Source organism: Panthera tigris, chromosome C1, assembly GCF_018350195.1.
Source record: "Panthera tigris isolate Pti1 chromosome C1, P.tigris_Pti1_mat1.1, whole genome shotgun sequence".
In the NCBI taxonomy this organism is placed as follows: Eukaryota; Metazoa; Chordata; class Mammalia; order Carnivora; family Felidae; genus Panthera; species Panthera tigris.
This window is the reverse complement of record NC_056667.1, coordinates 132,846,821-132,869,773: the sequence shown is the minus strand read 5'-3', so window position 1 is coordinate 132,869,773 and position 22,953 is coordinate 132,846,821. Positions and strand designations below refer to the sequence as shown.

General features: G+C 34.4%; 1 protein-coding gene across 1 annotated transcript in view; it reads right to left on the bottom strand.

The window, feature by feature from the left end:
• The window catches only part of KYNU (kynureninase), a 111,532-nt gene that overhangs the window by 35,948 nt on the left and 52,631 nt on the right, over positions 1-22,953 (bottom strand). Inside the window, exons 9-10 of the mRNA XM_007086408.3 lie at positions 10,904-11,002; positions 10,046-10,119 (exon numbers count right to left, since the gene is read on the bottom strand). Coding sequence (XP_007086470.1) covers positions 10,046-10,119; positions 10,904-11,002 — 173 coding nt within the window. The remainder of the gene's footprint in view (positions 1-10,045; positions 10,120-10,903; positions 11,003-22,953) is intronic.

The following is a 22,953-nucleotide window of genomic DNA, read 5'->3' as shown; positions in this document are numbered from 1 at the left end:
TGGAATATATATATACATATATATATATATGTATATGATGCTCACTAAATATTTATTCAATGACTACAAATGTATTACAAGGACATTATACAACTAGAAGTCAAATTTTTTCCACAGTGTTCAGTGAATATATTAAACTTCTTTTCAAGAACAATTATAGACTTTTTGGGCTCTTCATTTTTAGTTGTTCCGAGCTCTATTCATCTATCATTAGCCAAAGTGTTTCTTCCAGCCTCCACTGACTATCTCTTCTAGCCAATCAATCCAGTTTGAAAGACCAAATGCAAACAAGGAAGGGTTTGAGCATACTAAAACTCTGCCCTCAGGGAAGATATGTTTGGTAGGATTTGGGCATGGTCTCATGGGTACCTAAGACTCCTAGTCCCGTTCTTAGGCCATTCCTCACAGCGTCCCACTAACTCTGCTAAACCACTTTGCAAAGTAAGAAGAGAGACTTGGAAACAGAAACACTATTGCTATCATTTAAGGAGACACTGGAATCCAGAAATAACAGTATATCAGTGTATAAAGAAGGTGGAACTAGTTAGTGTATAGGAATAAGGAAAGCAGTAGATATAAACTATAATAAGAAGTTAAAAAAAATAAAAGAGAAAAAGCAAGGAGAGTCTAATTCTAGGCAGTTGGAGACCAGCACATTTGCAGGAAAAGTAAAATCATGGCCAAGTGACAGCAGAAGATTCAAAAGTGTCAATGACAAACAAAAAAAATCTCGAAAACTGACAAAACAGGTTGCATTAGCTTATACATTGTACATTCATCCCGTGATGCCAACAAATAGTCCCCAAGCAGGACTATGATAAGGCTTGACATCTCCATGACCCTGGACAGGTAAGATATTACCAACTCACTCCTAGTTAGTAAAGAAAATCTCTATCAAATCTTATTTTCTAAAAAAAAAATATATATATATGTGTATATATATATATACATCATATATATATATCATCTCTTCCCAATTGCTCTGCTCTATTCTAAGTCTATCAGTTTAACACTGCTCTGGAAAACAGTGTGAGAAGGTATCACGAAACTCAACTCCTTTTCCTCCTCTCATTTGCTTACTCACCTATAAATATTGTTTAGAGTACTCCACCTGGTTCTGTTACATATTCATTACATCTTCAAATCTTCTTTTTAAAAAAAATTTTTAATGCTTATTTATTTTTGAGAGAGACAGAGAGACCGAGTGTGAGTGGGGGAGGGACAGAAGCAGAGAGGGAGACACAGAATCCCATGCAGGCTCCAGGCTCTGAGCTGTCAGCACAGAGACCGACGCAGGGCACGAACCCATAAACGGAAGAGTTCATGACCTGAGCTGAAGTCTGACATTTAACCAACTGAGCCACCCAGGCACCCCAATTACATCTTCAAATCTTATTCAAGGGGTGGTTTGTTAGAGTATGTCCAGGAGTCTAACAGTGTGACAAGTGTAGTTATAAACAAGCACTTCCTAATATGATGAGTTTTGATTAATGACAATTATTTCCTGAAGTTTCAGAATAATATGGTGTCTTTAAAAGAACTAAGTCAATATTTTCCTGGTATGAAAGCTTTGTTAACAAATAAACCCTTTGAAAATTTTCTATATATGCTTTCTTGAATTATATTATTATTTTGAAATATTGATTTATAATCCTTTGAGGTAGTATTGATGTTAAAAGCACAAAAACAGAGATGTCTGAATTTAGGACTTTCTAAAGGACTTGCTGCAATGTTGATTAAAATACTCATGAAGGATTTTTTTAAGTTGTCTATAGCTAGTTTTCCTGGATATATTTGGTCTTTGTAGAAGCATATGGAAATGCATATTTAATTTGACAGTATTTTGCAAATCATGCCCCCTTCAGAATAACTTGCAAAGTAGAAATGCTTTCATATGCTAGAGGATGGTTTGTCTATTATGCTGAGAGTAAAGAAAACCATATATTCAACAACAAAATTTTTTAAAAAGTATTTTTTTGGGACACTGCAGATTATGAAAGAAAGAAATATCACAAGACAATGTCCTTGTACTCAAGAAAGGTAGAATTAATTTATAATCAATATTCAAACAATCATATTGAACATGTAAAGATGATTTCTCACAAGTATCACAGGCCCCTTAAAAAAAAAAAGACCATTTTCAGCCTAAGTTTCTATGACTTCTACCAAATCTTCTAAAATCTTGTCCAAAGCTGATTAGAGCAGAGATTGATATGGGAACCAAAGCAAAATATCTATACATGAACTAGTCATGACCAAGGCAGACCTCAACACTAGAGAAAAAGATCATTTCCACCCAATCAAATCTTCTCCTTTGTAGTTGAGTAAAAACAAGTATGCAAAGAAAAAAAAAAAAAAAAAACAACAAAGCAGATCACATGAGTTCAGAACTTTGTTCTGAACAATGTATTTTATTACAAATGTTCTTGTGGTTGGTGAAGTTAGCCCAGACCAGTCTTTTGAAAGCACCAGGATCCAGTGGGTCTGTGTGTGGCCCACACACAGGTATCCCTGCACCATGGCTGTTTTGGCCATCATAAGGAGCCAAATAGATACATGGATTTTTCTCAATACTAACAAGTAAAAGTTTTAGCACTAGTTCTTCATATACATATATATAAAACTACCCTGCAGATTCCAAAGGTCACTTTAGGGGCAAAACTTGAAGTAATTAAAACAAGAGCTGAAGCTCCTTGACAAGTTTTACTTTTGGTGTCTGAAAGGTTCACTGACCTCATATATCTTCAGAGACACTTAACTGCAACTTTAGAAGAAAAAATAAATTTTGAGATTTCAAAGGACTCCACAATTTTCCCAAATTAATGATTATGTCACCATTATCTGAGAGTAGTGATTTGCAAGTAACAATGGCTTTAATATATCTTTTTATACTGATAATTACTATTTTGGCTTCCCTTTAAGAGCCAGGATTACTTTATCTCCTGAGTTGAAAAAATCAGATTATTTACTGAACTTATTTCTAATTGTGATCACACCCCAGAGTATAAATGTTATTTTTATGGTTACAGCTTAAATTCACAACACACAAAAATCATCTAGATGATTATGCATAGTTAAAATTATTTCAAGCCAAGAAGATAAGGGATCCTTTTAGAGTTACTGATCTAACATGGGTTCCGAATGAAGATAGGTATAGGTTATATGTCATGATTCCATCGATGAGTTTTCTTCAATCAATGTGCCATCTTTTGGGCTCCTTACAGTGAGGATTTAGGGACTAAAACTTAGAACAAGTTTAATGTCCTCCATGAGCTTGGCTCTGAAATTAAGTGTGAGCATGAAGCAAACTTGATTTCACCAGTGTTTATAATTTCTAAAATATTGTAGAATAGGCATAACGAGCAATTTCATGATAATAGGCAGAATTTTAAATGTTAAGTCAATAACTCAGGTTCCATAAAAGTTTGAGTGAAAAGTATTAAAAGAAAATGATCACTTGACATATCCCTTTAAGAAATGTCATTTAAGTAATTCTTTCTACTTCTTTATACTTTCTCAAATGTGTGAAACTAACCAAGTGAAATCTTTCTCATAGGCAACAATTTCAGCTCTCAAAGTAACAAAGAGTAAATTTATTCACTTAGTTAATGTAGCATTCCATTCAGCAGAGGATTTGTAACTGTAAATTTCCCCACCAAGCTTTTCCAAAGCACCTGAGTTAAAGGTATCTATCCACTGCTCCTATGGCAAGGTCTGAGAATTCACTTAGCAACTATAAAACATAAAAACATATAAACATATAAAACATATAAAACACATATTCTAACCTTGCGTTACCTGTCATCTAAATCAACCATCAGTTATTAAAATATTATCTCTATAGTGGATTATAAGTTAAAATCATAGGCAGTATCTTATATTTATTTTCATCTGTGAAAGTTACTTGTACAAAAATATGTATTGGTTATATTTGTTCATGTCTTCTTAATTGACTCAGGATCGTTCTTTTTTTTTTAATAAAATTTTTTAATGTTTACTTATTTTTGAGAGAGAGACAGAGACAGAGCATAAATGGGGGAGGGGCAGGAAGATAGGGAGACACAGAAACCGAAGCAGGCTCCAGGCTCTGAGCTGTCAGCACAGATCCTGACCTGGGGCTTAAACTCAGGAGCCATGAGATCATGACCTGGGCTGAAGTCGGATGCTTAACCGACTGAGACACCCCGGCGTCCCAGGATCATTTTCTTTACATGACAAAGATGATTACCTTAAAAAGGATACTTCTGCTGAAGTAAGATAAAATGGAGGTTTCACTCTGTTTACACCCTGAGATTAGAAAGAAATATGGACGTAATGGAAGTCTTCATTATTTGATGACCAACGGAATACTGGGAAAAGGTCATTTAAAATAAAATCCATTTTAAACAAATAACCATATTTTTATAGTAATTAATGGAAGTTTTTAAAATTTGATTGAGATGCTTTTAAAAGGTAAAGTTTAAAATTATATAAAAATGTACACAAAATTTGATAAAACAAGTTAGAAGTATAATGTGCTAATTATTAAAAGGAGTAAATAATAAATCGAGTGTTGATTTTTTTGGTGTATTTTAAAAAATGTTGGGATAGAAAAATACAATCTCTTTCATATTACATTTAACTTTTTTAGCATGACCATAGAAATGATCATTTCTATAAAAATTTTTGAAGCATTCATCATTTCCTTTCAATCCTTGATATTCAAGTCATTTGCTTTTGAAGTACCGTGTCTAATTTCTTCTACTTCATCTGTTATTGGTTCTAACTCTGACAGATTCTCACTGCCCATAATTTTGTGATTCAGCAATTCTTCAGTATCACTTGCATCAGGAAATCTTGAATCTCTTGAAAAATTTTACTTTACAATCCATTTTCATTATGTTTTTATTGTGTTACCTGATAGTTATAAATTTTATAACCAGCAAGAGACCAAGACATTTTATAAGTCGTAGAGATAGATGCTAATACTAATTGGGAAAGGATGTTCAGTAAAAGCTAATTTTGTGAGTAGTTCATTAGGGAATATTTTCTATTATGGCAATCTTTGCTTTCTAACATTACTATGTGTCTTTGGGAAGTGGGATAATGCCTTGGTAATCAGAAACTCTTGTAATTTGCAATCAGATTAAAAGAAGGGGTAAAAATTAAGCAAGTGATAAAGCTGGAAATGCAAATTGGTGTCCTCTACAAATGTCTATTATTGAAACCAAGACCGTGGATGTTTCTGGACCCAGGGACCAAAGTTGAGGCACTGAGAGTGAAAAGGTGAAAGAGTAAACTTTGTAAAATTTAGAAGAGTCATCACATAAATTGGAGCTGAAGCAAGAGAAAATGGAGCCCTGAAGCCTAGGGCTGTGGGAGGGAAACATCAATGACAAAGGGGATGGTGAAGGATATCTAATATAACTGAGAAGTCAAGAAGTTGTGGCTGAGAAGTCATCCAAGTTAATAGTAAACACCGAACTTGAGAAACAGGCTAACAGATGACCTAGGAAGTGGAGGTCACATTTCAACTTAAGATTCTCTGAAAACGGAGAAATCTATTGATATTGGCCTACTGCATTTCAAAGGACCTGGAGTTTTATGAATTTACACACCTTGCTGGTGTCCCCTACACTTCCTCGTTCTCTAGACTTTAACCAGGAGAACTTATGCAGGTAGTAGACAAGAATACGATACCTAAGTCCAAAAGGATCACTAAGAAACTAAAACCAGGTTTAAATTATAGATAAGTTTTAGATGATGGCATTCTCCAGCATTGCCTGGAGAAGTATATAGAATCAATGTGTCAAGTCAGCATTCCCTGGAACAAATGTGTATTAGATGGTCTTCCCATTTAACATTAATTGTACAGTTGGGCCAAGCATGGCATGAGCTTTTCTTAAGTCGTTTTGCTAAATTTTCTTTATGCCTCTTTTTATCCTTTTTTAGACTTTCCTGAATATTGTTTGGCTTGTCTTTTTTTTTTTTTATTTTCCCAAATAAAAATAATAATAACCTACATTGCTGAGTTCTAAAATTTGCCCTAACCATGCACTGAAGTTGGCCAGTCTCTTCAGCTGGTTCTTCTTAACCTGGAAATTACTTATTATAATAAAGAAGATGACTCAATCCCTTTAAAAAGCCTTAAAAATGTCATCTCTATTTCTAGGCTTCAATCACACACTTCTAGCTGATTATGGGAATGTGCTAACACGATTTGAAATTCTAGCATTTTCATCAAAATTATCAGTAGGTCTCATTCTTGGTCACTCAAAAAACTTAAAAAACCTAAGGGAAATGAACATTTCAATAAATCTAATACATTGGAGCATTTGGAGCTTTATTATGTCCTTTATTATGGAAATAATAAAGCTTTATTATGGAAAGTGAGGAACAGCAATTTTCTAGTATGAATGGTCTTACTGGATGGGGTAAAAAAGCAAGTGACAGAAGGAATCTTAATATGGGGCTCCTGGGTGGCTTAGTCAGTTAAGCATCTGTGCAGAGCCTGCTTAGGATTCTCTCTTTCCCTCTGTCTCTGCCCTCCCCATATCGTTCTCTCTCCTTCCTCTCTCTCTCAAAATAAATAAAAACACATTTAAAAGAAAAAGAGCTCATATGATCCAGGCTTGTTCTGTTTTCATGCTAGACTCTCTTTCTCAAAAAAAAAAAAAAAGCATATATACACATGCACATATATATGTGTATGTATGTGTGGCTGGGGGTGTTGAATTGCAGTCTATGGCCTCCTACAGAAGAATCATTTTATGAGCTTCAGATATTTTTGAATCCCATAAAATCAAAAGGTTAATTACTGATCTAAAGTGTACCAAAAAGTCAACATTTATAAAGTTAAAAAAATTCAATGTATTTAAGTCCTTTTTTAGTGATGCATTTCTGATCTTCAAATTCTTATAGCTAAAAGTATTTCCCTTTATATCTCAGAGCAATAATTATTAATTTTATAGAATGAGTTGAAGTCATCCTTGAAGGAAAAAAAAACAAGATGGCATTTACTCAAAACCAGTTCTAATTTAGAATAATTCTTAGCTATAGACAAAGTTTAGAATATGACACTGGAATGAGAAAAGGTGATGATAAACTAGGACAAGGTCAAGTTTTACTTGAGAATAACGGCTTGAGTTATGATGCTTAATGCAGTGGATTGACGATAGTCTGTACTCTTTCTCTTTATTGGCAAAAGGTTTTTGGAAAAAGTCTTAGGTTATATGTTCTGAAAAATGGCCAAAATGCCTATTTAAACAAAAAAAAAAAAAAAAAAAAAAAGAAGTGCAACTTCTTGGTACAGATGTAATTTACCAGTTGCTAATGGAAACATATAAAATATATTTCAAAGTTATATACTGAATATTAAACTTTAGAATTCAGGGTTACACATTCTGGTATCCACTGTCTACACCAGGTGGGTCAGTCACTCCCATAATGCCCTTTTTCCCACCCTTGATGAACATTTATGCATTCTGTTTAACCACACACTTAGAATGCCCCTAATTTAACTCTGACCTTCATCCTGTTTTACTTTTTTTTTTGAAGGTTTTGACTACACAAGTATAACACTATAAATACGGTCAAATAGTACAAGAAAAACCAATTTAAATATATATACTTTAAAAATTCTTAAGAAAGAATAAATGACATAAAAGAAAATATCACTTGTATACTACTTGTTTGAAATAACACGCTTAGCCACTAGATGTCACCCTTTAAAAAAGCAACAGAGTTTACTTCCCAACGTTTGCTACATCAATAGCTGTTACATTCCACTATTGGGTGGAAGTTGGCACCGTTGGAATTAGTCATTCTGACATGATGTAAAAAGAAGCTTTAACAACAAACAAACAAACAAACAACAACAAACGGTTTCCTGTAAAGAGGGCTTCATGAGTCAAGCCTGATTTGAGTCTTTGGAGACCAAAGCCGGATGGTTAAAATGCCACAAGAGATAATAATATATAATTTTCAAAATGTTAAAAGCATGTCTCTCCTATAAGTATGAAGTGAAGATCAATAAAGATCTCATTCAACTCATTAATTAGCGAGGAACCAGTCAGATGGTAAGGAATGTAAGGCCTGTAAAAGAGCATTCAAGGAATGGAAACTTACTTACACAGCTTTCCAAAGGCCTGCTGAAACGAACTTGGTAACAGACACAAAACTGTGTCATGTTCTACAAATTACAAGCCACAGCCTCTGAGGTTATGTTTTCTATTTGAGAGAAATGATCTCTGCTAGTCAGAAGTCTAAGAGGTGACATACAACTTCACAGTGAAGCGACAAAGTATTTAGCCTAGATGTATGGACAACATGTAATTCTTTCACAAGTGTGCCTAGTGCTTTACATGCACCGTCCCATTTTATTCTCAGAATCATTGCTTATGAGGTAGATGCTGATATTATCTTTATGTAGAGACTAGAACACTGAGAGGTCAAGGAACACTCTTTAGGTTATGGACCAGAGAGTGATCGTGCTGGAATGTGAATGTGGCCTGTCTATACAGTCTTTCTCCTGGGACCAAAGATGTAACAATTAGAGTGGTCTAGAGGATGATGGGATTCTATAAGACGAAGTGCATGTGAGCACACTATGGCGGCTTCACCCCCTCCGGTTTCTCATCCATGAAGGACAAATAGTGACAAAAGAAATTTCAAGTGCAACAGACATATGCTGTAAGATCAGAGCTTAGCTGCTAACGCTTAAATTCTTGAAAATTTGTGTAGATTACTTAACATATCCCTCACCATCCCACCAGCTTGTCTTTGGATTGGTATGATACACCAGATCCTCTATTACAATTTAAATAAGTGGAGAGTGGGAAATGATCAGAGTAGTGAGTCTCCACACAAAAGCAAGCAGTATCTTATATACTGTCTACAGGGAAACCAATTACGTTAGGTAAAACACTATCAATGGGTTTTGCTAAAAATGAAAAAGAGACCATTTAAAATATGCATAGTATTCCTGTAACATAATAATGCTTTATATTCTTTTCAGAGAATTTGGGACATGGGGAGAAATCTAATATACTGACAATATATTTGGGGAAGACATCTGCCTGACAAAATACCTGTCTAAAGAAAACGCTCTATTTAATTTTAAAACTTTAAAATCTTGAAGAAATTTTAGACACGATTAAATGAACTGTAGAAAATCATCTTAAATTTCTTGGATTTATATGCATAGAACCTCAGAAATGTGAGGTGCTCCAAGTTTTATTACTAATTCAGCTTCAATTCTTGTAAAGATTACACCACTCAGCTAGTGGCTGAGAGGATTCAGAAAACTAATCAAACATTATTATATTACCTATTATGAGTCTAGACAGTCTCCTCATCACACATACTTTGATACAAAACTCTGAAAGGAGTTTTTTCAGAGTATTATTTCTTTATCTCCATACAGATAAAAACAAACTTACAAGTTCCCTAGTCAAATAAAAATGTATAAATTTGTTAATGTATCACATTTGCATTTATACTTGCTCTAAAAAATGAGAAAGTTATATAAAGTAGAAAAGTATTGCTTTTTATGCAGTCTGTGTTGTTCAGTGTTCAGCTTCTTCAGTTTTCATGGATTATAAAATCTTTTAGGACAGAAGATAATCCTTACAAAACCATCATATAATGTTTCTAGCTTTAAAGGTAGATGTAATTTTAATAATAACATACCACATTTAAGGCTCTATTAGGCACAGCTCTGGTTGCCTTTGATTTATTCATCAATGTGAGGAATCTGAAATTTCTGAAGTCTAATTTTGAAAAAAAATAAGTCATCTCTTTGCATTAAACCATCTGCTCTACATGATTACAGTGACTCATTTTTAGCATTGAGCTTCCCCTTTTGTGATTCATGTTCAACCAACTGAACTCTTCAAAAAGCATTTATTTCTAATAAAGTGCATCATTGTTAATAGAGTGGTAATATAATCATAATCAATCCAGATTCTTATTGGATAGCACCTTAAAGAGCTCATGTAAATTTAGCATATCATTAATGCAAATTAATTTATTCATCACCAGAGAAGAGTCTGAAGATGGTACTCACACAGGTTTAATTGTATGAGCATGTTTTTCATGGACAAAGGCACCAGCAAGACCTCCCGCTCCTGAGTTTAAATACTGGATAGAAAAGAAATTAAAATGTATGAGCATACGATAAAAATGAACAATAAAATCACTTGACTTTTTTGTTATGAAACCAACTTTTGACCAGCTCAAAATGTGTGATTTTTGAGCTTTTATAATAAAACATAATTTTACATTACCTAACTCAAAGAAAAAAAATAATAAACATAAGCATTATTAATTGAGACTAAATACCTATTACATTTTTGGCCAAATTTTGCATCAACTAAATAGGTAACAGTTCCAATGAAGTCTATCTAATTTTAAACCCTATTCATTTCAATTATTTTGTTACAAAAATATTTCCATAATAATAAAGCATCTATTTTTAAAACACCTACATTAAAATAAAATTAGTTTCATTTCCATAATCCCTGTCAATGAAATTGTCTTCAAATATCAATATCAAGTTGATTCCATAAGAATTATCTTTATGTATGTAGAAATGACACAGCATATCACCAAAACCTAAGAACCTAATCAATTTGAATTAAGTTCTAAGGGTGGAGCTTTTTTCCTAAAATCTCATGATTTTTCCATAGTAGCCAGGCAATTAAAGGAATTAGTACTCTATAGTGGATGGAAATACCCAATTTTAATTATTTATTATACTATTCTATCATATGACTTTATAATTAACTAAAGTCAGAAAAAAACAGTAACAAAAGAAATGGAGTAAAGTAAATCAAATAGTTAAAACTGGCCACCAATCCAGTTGTTCATTTAGATAACAATCAATGTATAATAAAAGGATATGAACATATTAACTAATTTGTACCTTGTAGGAGCACCAGCAGGCAAAATCAACCCCCCAGTCATGTAAGCGGAGTTCAACATTTCCAACTGCATGTGCTAGATCAAAGCCAACAAAACAACCCTGGGGAAGAACATAATAACAAGTTTTGAATTTGCTTAATGATTAGAAATAATAAGTACAAATATCTCTAAAAAAATCTTTGACAAACTGCTGTACTATAAATATGGTTTATCCTTTGGTACAGTGGTTCACAACATGTAAACCACAAAACACTGGGCATTCCCAAGATCCTTCTAGGTCAAAATTGTTTTCAAAATATGAAGACATTTTTGCCTTCTTCACTGTGTTGACATTTGCAATGATACTTTAAAAACAGTTATGGGAAAATTGCTGGCATGTTAGCACAATCAAGGCAGTGGCACCAGATTATATTAGCAGTCACTGCATGTTGAAACCATTTAGTTGCAGGGGGAAATAAGAAGATAATTTTGCTTAAAAATCTCCTTGAAAGGGATGCCTAGATGGCTTAGTTGGTAAAGTGTCTGACTCTTGAGGCTCAGGTTGTGATTTTTCAATCTTGAGATCGAGCCCCGTGTCAGGCTCTCCCTCTCTCTCTCTGCCCCTCCCCTGCTCATGCTCTCTCTCTCAAAATAAATAAATAAACATTAAAAAAACTCCTTGAGACATCTGTAAAAATGATAAAGTTATTTTAAATCTCAATGCCTTAGTTCTCATATTTTTAGGGTTTAACATGAGAAGTATGCATAAAACATTTGACCACATTCTGAAGTAAGAGGGTTACCTCAAAGTAATGCACTTATGCAATTATTTGAGTTGCAAGCTGAACTAGCCACCTTTACTCCACAGAGAACAATTTTTTTTAATGAAAAAGCAACTGAGAGACAAACAACAGTAATTCATACTTGGGCATTTGATAGACATTCTTTTGGAAATGAATGAAATGAGTGTCAAATCAAGGAAAACAAGTCATAGTATTTGCTGCCAATGAAAAAAGTTTCTAAGAGAAATTAGGATTTTGAAAACTTGTATCCACTTCTATGAATATGACCACTTCCCAATATTTGAGATATTTCTAACGAGTTTAGTAGTAACATGTGCTTTTTAAAATAATATATAATGAAATACGTAGGTGTTTGGAAAATATGAACCAATATTTTTCAAACAACCAATGTTTGATATTACATATCAAGCATGGATAAAGACCTCTTCAAAGTACAAAACCATACAATGGATTTTAATGTAACAAAGCAGAGAAAGTTAGTAATTTGGTTTCACATTGCATACCACAACTTGTCAAATTCTGGTACAGTATCAAAGAACAGTCATAACTAACTGAGAAAAGACTATTAAAATACTTTTGCTTTTTCCAACTATCTATCTGCATGAGGACTGATTTTCTTAATATGCTTCATGAAGGAAAAAAAGCAAGAGATTGAATGCAGAAGCAGATATAAAAAACTAGCTGTCTTCTATTAAGCCAAATTAAAGAGATTTGCCAAGTGTACAACATTCTTATTTTGTTTTAGAAAACATAGTTTTGTTTCCCTAATGGCATATTATTTATGTTAATATGTAATGTGTTTGGGATACCAGGGTGGCTCTAGTCCATCAAGCAACTGACTCTCGACTTGGCTCACGTCATGATCCCAGGGTCGTGAGATCAGGTCCCATGTCAGGATACATGCTCAGCATGGAGAGATGCTTAGAATTCACTCTCTCTCTCTCTCTCTCTCTGCCTCTGCCCCTCTCCCCCTCTCATGTTCTCTCTCTCTCTCTCTCTAAAATAAAAAAATTAAAAAAAATATATGTAATCTATTTGTTATTATTACTCTAAAACAAATGAATGAATAAATGTATTTAATTAAAATATAGTAAATATAGATATAAACACAATATCAAAACCTCTTTGAGGTCTTCAATGGTTTTTAAGAGTGTAAAATGTGTGCATTACTAAAAAGTTTGAGAGGCACCTGGGTGGCTCAGTCTGTTGAGTGTCTGACTCTTGATTTCGGCTCAGGTCATGATCTCCTGGTTTGTGAGTTCAAGCTCTGCATCAGGCTCTGTGTTAACAGCTTGGAGCTTGGAGCCTGCTTCAGATTCTGTGTCTCCCTCTTTCTCTGCCCCTCCACCTCTGCTTGCATGCTTGCTCTCTCTCTCTCTCTCTCTCAAAAATAAACATTTAAAATTTTTTTAAAGTTTGAGAACCTCTGCTTTAGTATATCCTCTAACCTGATGGAGTTAATAGTAGTTTTCAGTTTGTCACTGAATCCCACATCATGCCCACATTTAATTTAATTAATTCAAGTATATATATGATATGATAAATTGCCTTAATGGCTTTCATTCTTTGTCCATCCTTGTATCCATCTTCTTTGCCATGTAATTTTTCAGTTCTTCTCACTGTGGGCAGAATGTGATTCTCTGCACTGGGATTAGACAAGTTACATATTTTGACCAATGGAATGTTAGCACATGTAATACAAGGAGAGTCCAAAGCACTAGAGTGATTAGATTAGGCTTGTTTTCTCTTGTTCTCTGCCATCTCTGTAACAAGGACCTGCTTAGCCAACCTGCTGGCTCAGAGTCTTCCTCACCTGAGCTCAGCTTGGATCAGCTGCTCTCCCCACCTCTCCTTAGTAGGCCAAGAGATGCATGAGTGAGTTCAGTTGAGACTTAGCAGGATCTCTATGACTAAGTAATGCCTAGATCAGTTGACACAAAGATGACCAATAAAAATGATGCTGTTTTTATGACTCAACACTGTGTCTCCATATACATTTACTTGAGACCCTAATAGCCTCTTACTATTTGACTTTGCCTTGTTTACTTGTTTACATGGTCCAAGTGTTCTGTATGTCTGCCTAGCAGAATTCACTGTTTTAGAAACTAACCCTCCGTTTCTACTGAGTCCCCAGAAGGAAAATCTGAAGCAATGAATTATATTACCCAGATTGTACCCAAACAATAAGTTCATTTTAATGGCTTAACATCAAAACCTTTAACTTCCTATAAATCAAAATGTTAAAAGTTTTACTTTGAGAATATAGTGATTCTTTCCACATTAAGACAATTTTGTACATAAATATGAATTTAAAAAAAATCCCTGATCATTAAATGGGGGTAATAGTTCACTTTGCAAAAATGTTTTACCTGTGAGTTTTTCTATTTTTAGCTTACTAAGTGCATATAATAATTATGTTTTCAAAACTTTAGATTTCCTGCAACTTTGAAGAAACACATCTATCTATAGAAATTATTGCAGTAAATAATTTCAGAGGGGCCAATTTTAGATTTTTCTAACACCTTTTAAAAATAACTAATGTTCAGGAGCCTGGGTGGCTCAGTCAGTTAAGCGTCTGACTCTTGGTTTCAGCTGAGGTCATGATACCACAGTTCATGAGATTGAGTCCTGCGTCTGGCTCCCTGTTGACAGTGCAGAACCTGCTTGGGACTCTCTCTGTCCCTTTCTTTCTGCCCCTCTTCTGGTCTCTCTCTTTCTCAAAATAAATTATTTTTTTTAAAAAAAAGAATAACCTCAAACTGCTATTACAGGTACTTTCCCTGAACAGAGGGATGCAAACTATGACCTGTTTTTGAAGGTAACCTTGTATTTGAACACAATTAGTTTCATTTGTTTATTCATTTATTTTTTTATTATTTTAAATGTTTATTTATTTTTGAGAGAGACAGCGTGAGTTGGGGAGGAGCAGAGAGAGAAGGAGACACAAAATTCAAAGTAGGCTCCAGGTTCTGACCTGTGAGCACAGAGCCTGACACGAGGCTCAAACTCACAAACAATGAGATGGTGACTTGAGCCAAAGTCAGATACTTAATCAACTGAGCCACCCAGGCGCCCCTCAGTGTTTAAATTTTTCTATGACTACTTTTGCAAGCAGAATTGAGTGGTTTCAACAGAGACCATATGGGTCACAAATCTCAAATATTTACTATCTTGCCCATTAAAGAAAAGATTTGCTGACCCCTAACATATAGAATTAGTTTCATAAAGAAAACTCAATATATTGAAGAGTCAATTAGAAACTTTACTCACTATAAAGTGGCCAGAACTGGTATCTCATAGAAGAAAAAGTTTTTTACCAGTATTATATATCTGATTTTGTTTTGTTTTGTTTTGTTGTGGGGGAGGGGATGGATTTGTACTTTGTTTCTCTCAGAAAAAAAAACAGGCAATTCATGTCATAAATGTAGAGAATGATAGAAAAGAAACACAATTAATCTCTATCAAGATTTAAAGATGGTCAAAATCTGGGTTTGCAGACTAATGTTTAAATTCAGCGCACACACACACACACACACACACACACACACAGATTTTTTTGTTTGTATTTTAAGATACATTTTAATATTGAAATTAAATTTAGAAAAAAAAAAGGTCTGAACTTGACATCCTCTTTTTTCTTGCCAACATTTCTAATTAAAACCAGGTTTTTTTTTCTTTTTTTGTGAAACAGTATTTACAACTCAGTTTTTTATATATATTTTTTTAAAACTCAACTTTTCTTCGAAAACTTAAGAAACAGGAAAGGCAGCATTTTTATTTTATTATCAATTATTTATAAAGAATGTCACAATAAAGAAACAATGAAACTTCACCTACCATATCCCATTATTAAAAGCCCTGTAGTCACATCTGTGGTACCACATTAAAAAATCACTTGAGGCTCTTACAATATGTTTTAATGTATGTACAATTCTTTCCCCATGGATGGCAGAAACATAAATTATTAACATGTAACTGTTTTGAGGAAAGGACCAGAAGATACAAACTTTAATGAGACCACCAAAAAGTGATCTTTCAAAAGTTTCACTAGATGGCAGCATCTTAAAAATAAAGAAAAAACACATAGTTCTCCAAACCCTCACCATACTCATCCAGTTAATATTTTCGTTATTTTACCTCTTAAGAGTAGGTAGAAAAACAATATGAATAGGTGAAAACAGAAACTGCTCATTTGAGTGCCTACTTAATGCAATTTTTTAAATAAAAATAAAATATTTTTCAACAGATTTCTATAAAATTATCCAAAGAGCTCACACTGATATTGACACAGCCACATGCATTAAGCTTGCTAAATCACAGTTTTGAGTGCAAGATTCCCTGTGACGCTTCAAAGTTATATTTCAGAATATAACTCACTTTGCTCGGTATGGCTTTTAAAGACCTTTGTCATCTGGTTCAGTCTTCATGTCTCCTGTGCCCTTTACCTACCTCCCTCTATTTGCAAAAACCTTTCTCTGTCTCACTTTGCATGGGTAGCTCAGGTTTTGATGGCAAGGTAACCTCTGTGAAAGATTATTTTGCCACACTCTCTCTTCTAGCCCATCTGACAGCCCTGTTTGCATAGCTCTCTTGCAGTAAATTTCCAATCATATTGTCTTCTACTTTTACACAATATGCATGAACTTAAATAATTGTTGAATAAGTAAATGAATAAAAAGTCATACAATTGTCAGTAGATGTTCTCTAAACTGATACTAAATTTTAAAACAATATTATTTGACGCCCTTTGTTCTTGTGGCAATTTTATGTCATAGCAATTTATTCAGACCTACATCTTTTCAAATGAAATTTCTTGGACAATTAATAGTAGTTAAAAATACATTCAAAATCCCTCCGATAAAACAAGGAATATTCTGTGTTTTTTTTCCTTGCCATCTTCACTAGCTCAATACGAACATTTTTCTAACCAGTGGACTAATACGCACAAGGGCTGTTCTGAGATTTCCAGGTGAAGGGGTAGCTCACTGTCTCTCAAGTTTGATTCATTATTTGTCTATTTATTAAAGTAAAATATGGGATTGTACAACTTAATTTTTTTCCTGATAAGTTTATTGATTCATTCAGACAAATTGACTTTAGACTGAAACTATTTTGTTTCTTCTTCATCAAAAAAAAAAAAAACCCCATAAATTATTAAGACCATCAATAAGCAACAGATTTTAGTGTGAAAAGGTAATTATACAAGATATTACTGGGTACACACAGAGCTGATAGTCAGCTGGTATGCATTGGGATGCTCATATAATTGCTAAAGTAATAAAATACTTGAAATGTTTGTCCTGATCCATTTGAGTAATCACCCATGGTGGTAGGTCCCATGATCCCTAGGAGATAACTGCAGGGATGCTTTCCAGCTAGCTTGTGGCCATTCATACATACCAGTCTCTTCATGTTTCCTCTCTAGTGCATGTCCAAACACCAGTGGATGCCCAAGGCAGTGGCACTAACATCATGGTGGGTAAATTACAGATGCCTATAAGTCCCTTCAAGGCTAGTAAAGAGTACTAGTAACGAAAATGTGACATTTCCATGGCTGTTGGGGGGAACTACAGCTTTCACACCATATCAATCAGGTCTTTAAATATTGTGAATATCATTCCTGGTTTGGTATAAAAATCATAGGAAACAATCAAAGAACTGCAGTGTTATAAATTTGGACAACATTACCTTAAAAAGAAAAACTGATGGCAAACTTTGAGGAAAGTGAACAACAAAAAAAGAAAAAGTTATAGTATATGTGAGTGAGTTCGTGTGTGTGTGTGTGCTCGCGTGCGCGTGCATGTTGTTCAACTCTATATAGATGGTAAAAACAAATGGTGGATTAACAGTAATAGGTTAACCAGTTATCTCTGATCTTGGGATTCTCCAAAGAAGTTCATAATTAGGGAGTAATTGGATAGTATTGGAGGAAGGTAGGAATGAAGGGGAAGAAGATGAAAGCTAGTAAGTCTTCTTGCCATAGTCTTTTATTTTTTTTAAGTTTATTTATTTATTTTGAGAGAGACAGAAAGAGACAGAAAGAGACAGAGAGAACTGCAGGCAGGTTCCACAGTGTCAGCGCAGAGCTTGACATGGGACTCAAACTCATGAGCTGTGAGATCATGACCTGAGCCTAAATCAAGAGTTGGATGCTTAACCAACTAAGCCGCTCAAGTGCCCGTCTGCCATAGTCTTGAAGCACTTAATTATCCAAAATGGATTCAAGTCCTATGATTCAAAAGCATACACAGATGCTAAATAATAATAATAATTATAATACTCAATAAAGATCTCTGTAAAAGGTGCCTCTATCATCTCTGTTAGTATCTCATTTCAGAGTCAATTTTTATTCTGAAAGTCTTTCATCCAGCCTGAGTTTATTATGTTCTCCAATTTCTTTTCATTTATTCTACTATGAAAGAGTTTAGAGCAAGTGTTCCCAAAATGTGCCACTTTGGCATGTGGAATATTTTGAGCTGAAGGCAATCAAGACTCTGCAAACTTAAGAGAAATATTTACCCTAGTTACTACCTAAGAGAATCTAAATTAGTTTTTCTCAGAATAAGAGTTATTAACAGAGATAAATTTTATCTGAATGGCCCAACTCTGTGGCAGTTCAGACATTTAAATACCAAACATCTGTTCTTCCTGTTGCCGGGTGAATTGCCCACCTCCCCATTGAACTCCAGGCCTCTATCCAATTCCTTAGCTGTGGATGGGATATATACCTCGGTTTACTTTTCTATCTTTGAATCACTTATGTATATAGGGTTCTCATATGTACAAAATCAAATTTTATTTTCTCCTGCTAACCTGTCTCATGTCAACTTGTTAGACCAGCCAGAACAATCTTTGAGGGTAGAGGAAAATTTTCCTCCTCAACAGTGCCTATTATTCACATTTGTATAAATTGCTATTGTAGAAACTTAAATTAATCCTTTTAGTTGGACTTGCTTAAAGTACATATTGATGACACTGACAAATCCATAGATGAGTAGTCAGAGGTGGGGAGCATGGAGTCAATTTGCTACTAAAATTTAAAAGAAATGTGTCAGTTAAGAAGGTATGAGACAGAGCCAACAGCTTATGGAGAGAAAAAGGGATTTAGGAGACAGAAAAGGCAAAAAAAAAAAATCTTGAGACTCCTAAGTGTTGTGTAATTTGCAGGTAAAAATGTCTTACTCTAACAAAGAGTGTGCTTTCAAGAGTAAATTTCTGCTATTTCTTTTACCAGAAAAAAAGCAGTGATTGTTGTCTCTATATATTGTTGGAAGTAAGTATAAAACTGAAGGGAAAAAAATAAAACAAATTGAGTGGCAGTGTTCTCTTTTAGAGTCTTTCTCCAGCTGGCAAGGACCTCACACAAAATAGTTTGTTTGATTTATTTCAGATACCCAAGATGAGAAAAATAGCTCAAGGTAATTTTTCAAGCTTAATTTAGTTCATTTAATATTTAATGAGTTAATGGAGCAGTCTGCATGTCCTAAGTGTGTCAAAGAATAGAAATGGAATTTGAAAAAGAGCTCAAAATTTACAAAACATGTTTTGATTTTTAGAATAGTTACCCATTATAAATAATTCTTCCAAATTTTCTGATTCTACTTAAATGGGGGCACAGTTGTGCTTTAAACAGCATGTGATCCATAAAATTAGCTTGATCCATCCTTGCTGATGTGTACACACTTATTCATCCACTGGCCAAACAGGTATGTATTTAAAGAAAGATAAGAGATTATGTGCAAAGCACTAGCATGTGTCTGTGAAGTTTATAGGGTCCACTTTCAATCAGTCATTGAACACTGCTGACATAAGCTTCCTAAATTTGAGACTTAAGATAAGCATAGAAATAATTACAAGATAGTGCAAAAGGTGGTCAATAATACATTTTCCATCATGCTATGAAAATACAATATAAAGACAGATTTAGCCTGACACAGGGAAGCAAGAAAATTTTGATGATGGAGGTAAAGGATTCCACACTCATTTTTCTATAGGAGGTAGTCAAGAAGTATATGAGTTGGGCCTATAAGAAATATTTCACTTTACCCTTTCTTGTAATATAAGCATAAATACATATGCCAGCTGTCACGGCTTCAGTGCCAGGGTCAATAGCTACAGATAAGAGTTGTGCTGAAGAGCTCAAATCCCATTTAATGGGCAGAGCTATTACCCAGCCTTGCCACTTATTCTACACAAATGATGATCCAGTATTGCCAACCTTCTTATTTCTCAGGAGATATTTGAAACTAGGAATTTTTATATAAAACCTCTTGACTTTTTATTGTTAACATGTGATGATTTTTTTTTTAAATATACCATGTTTGTGGGGCACCTGGGTGGCTCAGTCAGGTAAGTGTCTGACTTCAGCCCAGGTCATGACTTCACGGTTCATGGGTTCAAGACCCACATAGGGCTCTGTGCTGACAGCTCAGAAGTTGGAGCTTGCTTCGGATTCTGTGTCTCCCTCTCTCTCTGCCCCTTCCCTACTCACAGTCTGTCTCTCTCTCTCTCAAAAATAAATAAACATTGAAAAAATAGATATACCATGAATGCATGTATAAAGGCTAAACAACACAAATCTTTAGGACAGGTTGTAACCTGTAAAGCAAGTAGTGGTTAAGCTGGAAGAACAGAATTCACATGTGGGAATTCTAACAGGAGGAAAAGCTAAGAATAAAGGCATGGAAACAGAAAGTATGACAACTGGGCAAGAAACCTATGAAACATTTGGTTTAGCTGAAAAAAGTTACATGAAGGAGAACAGAGGCAAATGTGATATTGATAATTTAGGTATATGCAAAATCATAAAAGGCTCAAGTGATTTGGATTTTTTTCCACAAATGGCAGAAGTGTGGTGGTCATCATGTGGGACAAACATGAGGCAGGGCATCTAATAGATATACAGATCTATCAGACACATGGATCTAATCACAGCATTCCCAAACACTGGCAGTTGTCTTTTCAAAGGCATGGTGACTTTTAACATTTACTTTTCTCTTTATCTACCCATCCTGTTACAAAGTGGATTTGAAGCAACTCTTTAATTTATCCATCACAAGGTAATAATACCTATATTAGAGCCCCATTTCGATGTGAAATGAAAATACGATTTTTCATAAGGTATTTTCCAGTGATTGCTATGTCAATTTACATGGCAAATTTCTCAACTAGATTTACTTATATATGTAAATTTACTTACATACTGAACTTGATAATATTTCAGAGGAGTCAATAGGATAATTCTTGAAGATATCATCCTTAATTTCTTCCCTTGAAGCTTATTTTTACGGACAATATGATAGTAATATTCTTTGTTCACCACCTTACTTAAGATAGATTATTTGCTAAGAAAATGAATATTTTGTCTTCACTCAACTGAGGTTTGATATTCTTTTTTTTATTTTATTTTATTTTTTAATGTTTATTTACTCTTGAGAGAGACAGAGACAGAGTGTGAGCAGGAGTGGGGCAGAGAAAGAGGGAGACACATAATCCAAAGCAGGCTCCAGGCTCTGAGCTGCCAGCACAGGGCCGGACTCAGGGTTCAAACCCACAAACTGTGAGATCATGACCTGAGCCGAAGTCCGACACTCAACCGACTGAGCCACCCAGGGGCCCTGAGGCTAGATATTTTTAATCTTGTTTGCATAAATAATTTAAGTGATTAAAGGAGGGAACAGTGAAGAGGACATTAAGGGAAATCTCTCATATTTTGTTGGGGACTTTTTTTTCTTTTTCTGCTTAGAGGTATTTTGAAATTGCACTTTCCTTGCTGTGAGGCACAAAATTGCCTTTCCATTCTTACAGTGGTCAGTGAATAAATTAGAACTAGTGTATATATTTCATGTTGAAACACTTCCATTTTCCAGTTTAACAAAGACTTACATTACTCTTCCTTTGATTAATCAAGTGGTATGAACAATGGGATATTGGAGAAAATAGCCTAGGTTTTAGACAACTGAAGTATTTTATAAAATGCATATCATCTACAAAAAATAAAAAACAAAACCCTAAGTGTAATATCTCATCTGGAGTTGGGGGGGGGGGAGCAAAATGTTTGAATAAAGCTAGATCCAGAGAAATAGTTATCTACCATGGCTTTGATGGGAGTGGCCACAGAGGCAACAATCCTGATTGGCAATGAGGAGGCTTGCTTTTTCTCAGATCTGTAATTCTAAAATAATGTCTTGAACCCAAAATACTCCCTTTTTTTTGAGAATTAATCTGTCTTTCTCACACAATCCATCTAATGAAAAACTTAAAACCTCTGATGAAAACTTCTTAGAAAGAACTCAAAATTTTTAGATTCTTGGGTCCTGATCCTCATCAATATATTTTGACTTATTGTTTGCAGGATCCAACCTGGATGAATTTAAGACTACAGATACAGTTCACTATGTATTTCTGAGTAGAATAATCCTTCATTATTCCCAAAGTAATGGATGTTTAGTTAATGGGACATTTCATCTCATCTCTGGCCTTTTTCCCCTTTTCTCTATTTCTATGTGTATATCTACACTATCGTCTTTCTTTTATCCTTGGATTCTGTGAATAGAACCAAATCTGGGTGAAACAGCAGGAGCTCAGTACAGATGCTTGATTTCTGATATTTATATAAAACCTGTTTTTAACATGACTGAGAGAATAAAGTTAAATAAAAATGATTTCTATGAGAGATCTGAAAAATATTTCATGTAGCACGAAATAAGTCTGGTATCTGGTACCCCCGTGTTGAACTGTATCATGATAGAGATTTTTCAAATTCTTGTATAAGCAACTGCAATTGCCTCTTAACTTCTGTCCATGCTTATCGCATTCCTACTGATTCCTGTAGGCAGGAAATTTCTTTTTAAAATTAAAACAAATTCTAGTTTCTTTACTGTCTAGAAGCTTTCAGTGGCTCTCTGTGGGTCTTCAGGGAGAAGCTCAAGATGTATAATAAAGCTCAATAAGCCCTTCTTTACCTTTGTCTGTCTTATAGATTCCTTTCTTATCATACCCTTTCTAACTGTCCAATCTTTTGTACAATCAAATTATACTAAAGTATTTGCTTTCTGGCAATCCAATCAATTTTTTTTCTTTTTTCTTTTTTTTTTCTTTTTTTTTTTTTTTTAGTTGTCTGGAATGGCCCTGCCACAAAACTAGGTACCTGGAGGGGATTTTACCTGGTTAATTCCTACCCATAATTCTAGAATTGTCTCGGGTCTCATCTTCTCCCAGAAGGTCATCACTTTGACACTCCAGACTAAATTAGGTGTTTCTATTTGGA